The sequence below is a fragment of the Hydra vulgaris genome, chromosome 13 (genome assembly GCF_038396675.1).
Source record: "Hydra vulgaris chromosome 13, alternate assembly HydraT2T_AEP".
In the NCBI taxonomy this organism is placed as follows: Eukaryota; Metazoa; Cnidaria; class Hydrozoa; order Anthoathecata; family Hydridae; genus Hydra; species Hydra vulgaris.
In genome coordinates, this window is record NC_088932.1 from 59,050,433 (window position 1) to 59,062,500 (window position 12,068).

General features: G+C 25.1%; 1 protein-coding gene across 4 annotated transcripts in view; it reads left to right on the top strand.

Moving 5' to 3' along the window:
* The window catches only part of LOC136089252 (uncharacterized), a 272,660-nt gene that overhangs the window by 98,975 nt on the left and 161,617 nt on the right, over positions 1-12,068 (top strand). For all 4 annotated transcript variants that reach the window (XM_065815083.1, XM_065815086.1, XM_065815085.1 and 1 more), the window contains one exon: positions 10,531-10,662. In XM_065815083.1, the coding sequence (XP_065671155.1) occupies positions 10,531-10,662 (132 nt within the window). The remainder of the gene's footprint in view (positions 1-10,530; positions 10,663-12,068) is intronic.

A 12,068-nucleotide genomic window follows, 5' to 3' on the forward strand; every position in this document is an offset into this window, starting at 1 on the left:
AACTTCTTATTTTCATTCTTACTTCTCATACCCCAAGGTATAAGAAAACATGATAATTGTTAAATTTTCTTTTCAGTGGTCTTGTTTTATCATATAATTGACTTGAATCAAAAACAGTTTTATTTGCAATAGGGAATGACAGTTTCATCAAATAAAAAAATTGCTCCAATAAATTCAAGAAATACATTTGATTACATTTTAGTATATTTGAAACTATTTATAAACAAAATTTCTATTGTCAGAAATACAAGGAACACTTTGAAAACATAAGCAAAAGTTCAACAACTTTTCCATAACATACTATGAAAAGTACATTGTATTTTTTATAATGTTATGGAAAATGTTTCAATTGTATTTATTAATAAAAGTTGAGTTAGAATTAAAAACCACTTGTTTTTGTAATTTTTTTTTCAGTGATATATCAGATTGAGAATTTATGGTACCATACTTGCACGAATAAAAACATGATTTTTATATTTGATGGATAGCATAAAGTTAATTCTGTGAATCAGGTACATGCAGTATAAAAAAGTTTGACTCTATGACAGAGCAAGTATTGATTAAATCATAACAACAAGTATTGTAGTAGGTTTTTAAGACACCAAATACAGTATAATCTAATAGCTACAACCAGTGTGAACATTATGCTTTCATCTCAAGAGTTGTAATACTATTTTCAACAGCAACAGATAATAATTTTACTGAATTGTGAAAAGCACTATCACTCCATTTAGACTAACTGGTGGATCAAGAAACTTTTTATGGAATTTCTGCTCTTTGCAATAACAAACTACACCAATGAGATTTCAGATAGATATACAAAAAAAAAAAGATCTACCAAAACAATTTAAACAAATAACAGAATATGTTTATTATTTGCAAATATCAATATTATTTACCAAGAAATTAGGCTTTAAAAAACAATTTTAAAACCAAATTTTTAAAATAATTTAAATTATCCATAGATATTAATATCTCCTGATAACTGAAATAATTAAAAACAGAGCATTATTATTCAAAATAATCTTAATATTGTTATACCTTTAATACCTTTGAATAGTTAAAATTATCAAAAAACATAGCATCATTATTCAAAGTAAGTTTAATATTTAGTTTATAATACTTTTATACTTCAATAGCCTGATTACTCAGAGATAATTTTTGCATTATTGTTTTTTTTTATTTTATTTTGAAAAAGTCTTGTTCTCATTTATAAATTAAAAAAATATATATATATTTGAAAAACTAATAAATTGATTACATATTTTTGTAAATATTGTATCTATATTAGGACAAATATTTTTTCTCTCACACAGAGAGAGTGAGAGAGTGAGTCTCTCTCTCTCTCTTTATGCTAGTTATGCAAGTTAAAGTATATACTTCAATAATATTATTGCATATATTTTTGTATAATATAGTATAGATAGTATAGTATAGATACAACCATAAGTTAATATAGTATGGATACATCATTATGATGTATCCTTTATCCTTATGATGCATTATTATGATGTATCATCATTATGATGTATCATCATTATGATGTATCATCATTATGATGTATCATCATTATGATGTATCATCATTATGATGTATCATCATTATGATGTATCATCATTATGATGTATCATCATTATGATGTATCATCATTATGATGTATCATCATTATGATGTATCATCATTATGATGTATCATCATTATGATGTATCATCATTATGATGTATCATCATTATGATGTATCATCATTATGATGTATCATCATTATGATGTATCATCATTATGATGTATCATCATTATGATGTATCATCATTATGATGCATCATCATTATGATGTATCATCATTATGATGTATCATCATTATGATGTATCATCATTATGATGTATCATCATTATGATGTATCATCATTATGATGTATCATCATTATGATGTATCATCATTATGATGTATCATCATTATGATGTATCATTATGATATGATGATCATATAGCATTGATGTATGACAATAACTAGTTATTAAGTGAATTTACTTAATAAGTTATTGGCATACTGCAAAACTATACAATATATTCGTACTATGGTCGCTCTCCTTGCTTTAGCTAGGCTATGAGAGAGTGAACTATCCATTATATAGATTGAGTGTATATTTTTTAGGTGAAAACAAGTTTTATAAAACAAGTTTATGTAGTACATCTAAATTTTTGGTAAATATACTGCTATTGTTGTTGTTGTTAAAAAAAAACTATTGTTGTATTATTTAAATAAATAACTTAACGTAAAGCAGTATAAAATTAAGATAAAATTATATTTTATCGGCAATAACAAACAAAATCTAAAATCTTTCATAATAATAAAAACGCCATTTTTAAATATTATTAGATAATTTAAAGTTACGCCAAACTTAAGTCAGAAAATAGCAGACGTAACTTTTCTTGCGTAAAGTTTGCTCAGCACTTTTTAGGAAAATGTTGTGAATGACGTTTTTTAGACTTTTTGCGTAAGTAATAACTTACGTAAACACTTAGGAATTTCGTAAGTTTTTGTTTACGCAAGGTTTGTGAATACCACTTAGCGTAACTTTGAACTTAAGCAAAACTTACGCAAACTTTACGCAAATTTTGGACTTACGAAAGTGTTGTGAATCCGCACCCTGCCTTTATAATAAAGTTGAAAAATAATTAGTTTATATTAAAAATGATTTGTATAATGTTTCTTTACAAAAACCAATATACTCCTCATTAAAGTTTTACTGAGCTAAATTTAAGTAATGAACTTTAATTTCCACTGAACTGCAATTACTATAACTTTTTTGGTTTTTGATAAGAGCTTTTAACTTTTGCGTCCAACTCATTTCAACATATTCGTTTTATCATTCATATAATTGTAGTAAAAAGCAAAAAATACTTTTAATTGTCAAAAGAAAGTTTTAAAATTTTTTTGTAGCTACAGTCTTTTTTTTTTCCCCCCACAGCAGCACCTTCCATAGTAGCAGGACTGTTTTATTAAATTTTTTCTTGAATAAGTTTCAGACAATTATTTTTTAGACCATCCATTTACAGCATAAGTATCTCAATCATTAACAGCATAAGTATCTCAATCATTAACAGCATAAGTATCTTAATCATTAACAGCATAAGTATCTCAATCATAACACATACGCAAAGTCTTTTTATTCAGAAGCACTAAACCAAAAAACTACGCGCAAACCACTTGGCCATGCTGGCACATTGATAAGCAAAAATTTTGAAAACTTTATAAAATTTTTTTTAACGGAAATAAATGCTATTATTCAAAATTCAGCAGATGTTGCCGCAATGCAGTTTTCAAGTTTTCTAAACAAAAAATACATAACAAAAAAAGAAAAAAAAAAAAAAAAAAGTGAGAGTCAAACTGTAAAACTTAATACATGTTTGAATATGTTTTAACATTACCTAGTTTCAAGATTACATAAGTAAGATATTTGCGTACACTTTTGTTTACATTTTCTTTTAATAAAAGTCCTGCGACTCCTTCTTGCCACTACTTTGGTTGCAATGGCCGCCAAGGGTTTTGATTCAAGCACGCTCGAAGAGGTACTTCTACTACTAACACTATTAAGTTCGGCAATAAAATATATAGACTAAATAATTTTAAAGAACAAAAAAAAATTTTTAGCTCGTAAAAAAGGAGAAAAAAAAAAAAATTAGTTTATAATGCTTTTTTGATATAAAATCATTTTTTTCTTATTTTTAATTTTTAAATAAAGCTCTGAAAATTAATCTTACTACAATAAAATAAATTTTACCTTTAACTAATCTTATTGACTGAGTTATATTTCTAATAGTTTTATAGCCTTTTATTTATTACTCTTTTCCCCTAATTTCTTTTAATTTTTCTAATTTAATCTGGTTTTTTAAATCATTTTTCTTTCATTATCACAATTCGAAAAAGTGCCACAATCATTTGCGTTTTTTTAATGCCAAAATTTACCAGTTTGATTTCAATACTTTTCTTAATTCTTGAGTAATGTCATTGTTAATATGTAACTCTACAAAAAAATTACAGTTTAGTAGAAGAACATGTAAACTTTACTTCTTTTGTTAAGTTTTAAAATAAAGCTTTAAATAAATAAAGTTTTAAAATATTCAATTGTCATCTTTTTTATATAAGTTAACGTAGCATGCTTAACCTTTTCTAACCTTACAAAATCTTTAATGGTTTAAGGATAGTGCTTTGTTAGACTTATGTAATAAAAAGTATATCAAAGTTAAGGTTAAAACAAAATATGAAAAAAAAAATCTCATCATAGTTTATATATTCACATGGAAAATAATCTACGAAAAATATCTTTGAAAAAACTCTAACGTTCAACACTTTATAATCTGCAAGTATAAAAAATGTTCTCCGCCAGTTACCTGACACAATAGCATATAAACTTTGTATACTTAGACTACTTCAACAGCAGTCTTGTACAATAGCATATAAACTTTGTATTGAGTATGCTTCTAGACCAAGGATATTATGTTTTACAAGAAATACATCTATAGATCTTTTTGAGACAACTTTTGCATATACATGTAAAACCTTGTTGAAAATTTAAGAATTTAACTAGTGCAAATTCTATTGTACAAATACATTTTGATAAATTAAAATGAATTTTATTAGTTGATAATAGCGCAAGACTTGTATAGATAAACTTAGTTTATCATAACTTTGATATTTATTTCAAAAATATGCTTAGTTTGATTTTAATTTTATATTTTAACAAATGCACACATGCCTCTTTTTCAAAATCAGGATCTCAGATTTTTCATATTCCTACTTACTGCTTGTACTGGGCTTCAAAATATGCACCCCGGATCCGAAAAGTCTTAATCAGCTACTCCCAAAAGTTACTACAGCTACTCCTAAAAGCTACTTCAACTACCACTCAAAAAAGATAACTATTTTAATACCCTAGGACACACCTTGTTTTGCTTTTTTAATCATCAAATTTTTAGATTTACTCATATAATATAATTTTTAACTCAAACAAGATTTAAATTTTAGTTCCTCAGAATTTCAAATTCGAATGCAATGTTTTGTGTGATTCTTTAAATATCGATTCAGATATTAAAAATATTTTTAAAAATGGGTTAACCCAGAAATAATTATTTAATATAAAAATAAATTTTTTAAAAGTTTCTTTAAGTTTTTGAAGTTTTTAAATGTTTTATGCTATTTTTAAATGTTTTATGCTATTTATACAACAATATATACCAAAATATTTTAACGTTATTTTTTAAAACGCGCTTCTTTTTTTTTTAAGTTTGACTTATTTTTGCAACAAAAAAAAAAAAAAAATTAAAGGTTTAAAACTTATTTTTGACAAGATTGCTATTTTTCAACTTTTCTCAGACATCAAAACTCAGATTTATCTAAAGATATAACTCAGATTTATCTAAAGATATAACCCAGATTTATCTAAAGAACCTTAAAGTAAATTATCTAATCTCAAACAACTTTATTGTCATAAAAAGTTATTTCTAATGTTCTAAGGATAGTTTGTAAAAATTATGTGGAGATGCTTAACTATTTTCTTTAAGATAAAAGATTTAATAATGTAATTAATTTATAAGTTTTTGAGACAAAGAGGCAACAGATTTTACTTGTTTTACTCCGCAATGCATGAAAAAAATATTTTCTTGATAAGAGCTTGAAAATAAATACCTTAGGCATAACACTTTATCAGAATTGCAAATAGTTTTAGTTGTTTAATCGAATTATAACAGCTTCAAATAGATGTTAAGAAGCTTTAATAAGTATAGAGAAGTGGTAACGAGTTAGCATCCATCAATAACTGTTTAGACAACTGACCTAACAATAAGCAGATGTGGTGAATACTTGTTTAACACTAACAGTTTAAACAAGTATTTGGCGGCTAAATTTTTACCAACATTACCAAAAAAGTTATAGGCGTTTCTGCCACCATAGATTTACTAACAGCTAATTTATTATTTATTTTAAGATTTTTTGGCGGAGGATATTTTCTAAATTTTTCTTGCTAATAACTCCCTAATATGCGCGTGATGTTTGCAACTAAAGACCAATCTTAGATCTATTGTTTTTCTAAGATTTTGGAGCATGAAATGTATAATAGACTTTCTTTCTTAAATAAAAGTAATATTCTTTTAAACTAATAAACAATTTAGGTTAAAATCCGGTCATTTGACCAATCGCGCAATAACTAATCTAACACAAGAAACATTTTGCTTTGCGCATTAAAGCTTTTGATTAAAAAAAATTACTAAAAGTTTCTTTTTTGATCTAAGCAAAGCGTTTGATATCATATTATTCTCCTATATAAACTTAAAAATTATGGTATCATGAATTCTAACTTAGATTGGTTTAAGAGTTTTTTAATGAATAGTAAATAATGCATTTTATATGATGGCGAAAAACCAGACTAAATAACAATTAAATGCGGAGTCCCTCAAGGATTAATTCTAAGACCGGTTTTATTTTTCATTTATATAAATAATTTGAGTATTTTATGTCTTAAATTCAATTATATTTGCCGATGATAGTAAGATATTTTATTCTAATAATGATATTATTATTTTATTTGCTACAGTGAACGAAGAGCTTGCAAAACTTAGCAAATGGTTTATATCAAATAAATAGTCCATAAATATTAAAATAACATAATATACTATCTTCCATTGCCTTGATAATAAAGACAACAGTCCCTTGAAACTTCCTATTCTTTTTATAAATAACTCTAATGTCATATGAGAGCGATCTCTGTTGTTTCTAGGTGTAGTTTTAGATGAAAATGTAATGTGAAAGGAAATGTAACGTGGAAGGATAACATACATATAATCCAAAATAAAATATCCTTTTATTCAAAGCCAAAAGTTGTTAAACCAAATTTGTTTAAAATTCATTTGCTTTTTAACGTTGCTTGGTGCAGCACTTATATATCTAAAAATAAAAGTCTTCTAATTAAACAAAAACACGATGCAAGAATTATTAGAAATGTTAATCGCTTCTCGCAGACTATAATTCTTTTTTATAAATTAAAAACACTCAACATATTTAAACTTTTTATCATATTCAAGTTTATATCATATTCTTAAATTTATGTTCAAAGTCAATAATAAAATAGCATCCATTTTATTTAACTCATTTTTTGAAAAAATAAACCATTTGTACCCAACAAGATTATCAAATAACAATATTATTAAAATAACATTTTTATTTAAAAATCTTGTTGGGTATAAATTTTCAATTTTTTAGAATCTAAAATTTTTAAATGTTTACCAAACAAATGTAAATCATCATTTAATTTTTATGTACAAAATTATTATCGGTACGATGCCAATTACTTTTAAAACGCGATTTAAAAAAAAACAGCACAAATATCGTATTAGACATGCAAGCAATAATTATATTCAAGGTAAAGCTCGTTTTAAAGCCTCTTAACTTTTTATTACAGCTAGAAGCCCCCAATTATGGAGTATAGTAATTAGAAACAGCATCAAACTGCTTACAAGCATAAATATTTTTAAATCAAAACTAAAAGAAATAATTTTAATTAATCAAAACATGAAGGACAATATTTAAATCTTTTAGAACAATATTTAATTATTGGTCTTTATAATATTGAATAGTTTATTTTTATTTTATTTTTATACTTTCTTTATATATAAAACTAAAAATTAGATCTTTTCATTATATTTAATAACTCGGAATAATTGAGAACTAATATGTATAAGTTTAAATATTTTTTTTATTTGTTTGTTTTTAATTTTTGCTTTGTGTTCATTTATTATTGATAATAAATTTAGGAATTCATTAACTTTTTTTTATGGAATTACATAATAATAATAATAATAATAATAATAATAATAATAATAATAATAATAATAATAATAATAATAATAATAATAATAATAATAATAATAATAATAATAATAATAATAATAATAATAATAATAATAATAATAATAATAATGTTGTTGTTTTGTTAACAGACGCAGTAATTTTTTACTGAATATACTCTTTGGTTGACAACTGCTAATTGCAGTAAAAATAACAATAAAAAGTTACAAGAATATTTAAGTTTTACATGACAGAAAAGTCATACAAAAACTTAATCATTCTTTTAACTTCTATTCAAAAGGTATTTGAACCTATTCGGTTTAGAGTGAAGTCAAAGTATTCCTGCATGGATGGCAGTCATCATCTTTTTTGAATGATGCTGCTGCCGCAGACACTGCTTTTGACATTCCAACAACGAACGTCAGCCGCATTATTCGGTAATTTATTTGGCAACTTTGCAAAATACGCCAACCGTTTTAGATTTGCAAAAAAAAAAAAATTGACGCATACCCAAATAATTATTTAGTCGTTTCGTGAACAACGGGTATGCTGTATAGAAATGTAAACAAAAAGGTTGCAAAATTTCATTTTTTTTTTCCTCTCCCAAATTATTGTAAACTGCATTAGCATCACTTTGTCGCAACTCAGGATAATCCAGTGCTTCCTCGACGCTTTGCATATCTGCAATCAAAGTTTGTTGGAACCAAAGTGCACTTTTCAAGCTTTGAAATCGCAAATTTAATGTTTTTTTTTTTAATTCTTTTTAATTAACTTTATCTTTGCTCTTTGGATTCATCATGACTGTTAGCTAGAAGGTCATTTAAATGACTTACTAGGTAGCAAATACTTCTTCTGCCACAATATGTTATACTTTTAATTTGTGTTTGACACAAACAAATTATAGCAATGTAATTTTTTAAAACTCTAGAAAAGTAATTACCAAAACTATTAAATTTAAAAAATTGGCTTATGATGTTGAGTATAAATGTCATTCATAGTAATTTTTCTGTTTTGGGACAGGTATACATACTTTGATATATTAAAATTTCAAATCAATTTTATTTAAACTGCTTATTTTAATCCTTATAAGAAATTTTATGTAAACTGAAAATGTTTTTGGAATTTAAATAATTTTAAATCAAAGCTATTAATATTCTTCATAAAAAATCTTCACGCATAAAGCTTTACGTTACTGACTCCGTGATTAAGCAGCCGTGGCGCAGTGGTAGCGCACTTGCCTCAAAAAGCAAAGGATCCGTGGTTCAAACCTCACCTCTGGACAAGTTTTGCAACATCGGATAGGAAGAAGACATGAACTTTCAATTAAATGTTCATTCGCAGTGCCCTGTGATAAGATCGTAAGGACTTCTTGGGGCACCTAAATAATAATAACAATAGTAAAAAATAACCAGAGTCGGGCTCAAAAACGCACTTGATAATATTATGCTATGTTGACGTCTTGCATTCATTTTGTAAATAATTAAAAAGTATATTTATATTTATACTTGTATTTGATTAAAAAGTATTTGTAGTTAACAATTGTTCAAAGATTGAACAAAAAAAGACCTTATTTAAAACTCAGGTAGATTAGGACCTGTCTAAATATTTTTAGCAGTTCGACTGATCTTCTACATACTTCATTAAAAACAAACAGTTTTTCAAAAATTGTTGGTTGAACTGAATAATACCTAGCATAAGTTGTCCCAAATAAAAAAATCTTTTATTGACAGCAATATTAACGTTGACGTAAACTGCCTTTTAACTTAAAAAAAGAATATTTAAAAAAGTAGTTATTAAAATCATTAAGCGCAACTTTACCTGTAATCAACAACCTAAAACGTAAACTGCAACCTAAAACGCATCGGGATTGTATTCTATCACTATTCCATAATTTGATTTAGATGGTCAGCTAAAAAATTTGACAGTTTTAAAATTTGAAGCATATGATTTGAGTTGAAATTACTATACGATTAGTTATATTAATATACTATAAATCATCATTAGGTTTTCTATAAGGCCGATAAAAATTAAAACAAATATCGATTTAAAAATTGTGAGTTTTCTTGATGTCACACTTAATGGAAAGGCTCACAATTTTTAAATTAATGTTTATTTCAATTTGGAAGCCAATATTTTTAAAAATTTTTATATTTTTTCTTATATTTTCAAATTCTGGTCCTAATTTTATTTGCATTATTATTAAACCGTCATGGCGATAAAAGCCTAATTGATTAAAATAAACTATTTTAGCTGAGAAATTTAAAATATATAAGCAAATTCGCAAATTTCTGCTCCGTCGTAACTTCCCATCGTTGCATCAAAGCATTCTTGCGTGGTTTTTTTTCGTTCACGTCTTGTTAAAGTAACATATTAAAGCAACCTTGCTCAATAGGATACAATATTTTTTTATATAACACATTTTTTTAAATATAATTTCCTGATGGATAGAATCTTTTTTTTTTTGACAAAATTGATTTTTTATTTATTGATTCAAATTTTTTTTTTTGGTAGAATAAATCTTTTTAGATCGAAGTTAATTATTTCGATAAGATACAAATTGAACTTTTTTAAGTGATGCGATGCATATTCAACTTTTTCAGTTTAAGTTAGAAATACTTAAAGTACATTTTTTAAACAACATTAAAACTATTATTATTTAAACTCAATTTAAAAAAAGGATTTTTATTTAGCCATCTCATCAAATGAGTGGGAAAAGTGTATTTCATTTTGTGAGGAAATGGGAAAGATTCGAACACTACAGTATTGTCACTTCTTAGCTGATATTACTGGGAATGTTGTTGCGCCATTGTGTTTTAGTGGAGGTATTTAATTTAAATTCTTTTCTTAAATGCTCTTACATGTTTTGCTTAAATGAAATATTGTAGTTTTTAAAAAAAAGTCAGTAGAAATAACTTAATCTTTAAAAAACTTAATTTTACTAAATTAAAAAATGATTTTATGGAGAATTTATTGCTATTAGTTGAATAAACACAAATATATTGCATGGCCTAATTAATTTTTCGTAAATTTTCTAAATGTGAAAAGAATATAATCTTCTATATAATTTTTGTAATTTCTGTTTTCTATTTTTATAATAACTATTTTTGTAATAGTTATAGTTTTTTTAAATTTTATTTCATTTTTTTATATTTGTATTACATAATTTAGTTAAAGTTTATATCGTTAATATTTTGCCTACTGCGCAGTGGTCCATTGCTATGCCTTAAATACAAAAAAAGAATTTGTTTTATAATAAAAACAATTAAAAAAATGAATTATATACGTTTTGTGAAAACCAGATTTAAATTAAAGCTTGTTTTTTAATGAAAACATGTTTGGGTTTGATGTTCAAAAATTGAAGAAAATTACATTATTTGGGCTAAGATTGTGTCTGCAACTTTTATACGTGCTCACTCCTGCCGTTGTCAAAGATATACGAATTTTTTAAAAATATTCTTATAAAATATGGAAAATCAGCATAAAGTAATTTAAAGTATCTAATTTTATAAAAAAAACGCAATTAAGTTTAAGTTCAACACTTTTTTTTTATAAATTGTTTGAAAAATCAAACTTTGATCAACAAGAATAATTTTTTTGCCAGACTTGGCCAACTTTAAATTTTTTGCGATTAAAAAAATGTTATTTATAAAAAGTTTTATCTGCTTTTGTTTGCTCTTATACCTATAGGTTCAGTTCAAACATGAAGTATTTAAATTAAAATGCTGCTTCCTTTTCATTTCCAATGTTTTTTTAAGAGTTTCAAATGTGATAATGAATAGGAGTACATTCTGGTATAAAAGCTGACAAAACGAAAGATAAACAAAATAATCAAATAAACAACCAAATATAGAAAACAATCAAAAAAATAATATAAACTAACCATTTAGAGGTGAAACCAATTTTATATATTAGGAACAAAGACATTTTCGATTACTTATATGATGAAAATTATGAGAATAAATATGAAAGTTTAATTAGAAAGGAAGTAAATACTAAAATTTGTATATTGATTTGTATATTGATCAATGTTATCCAAACTACAATCAAATAAGGTTAGCCAAAAAATTTATGAAAAACTTTAAAAGAAATGGAATGAAACAAATTGAAAAAAAGTATGATTTATAAACTGTTACAATAAATGGTTAAATAAGGAATTTATTTTAAATGAACCTCAACAGTAAGTTAGGACAAAAAGTATAAAACGAGGTGCATCTTCAAAGTTATTTAA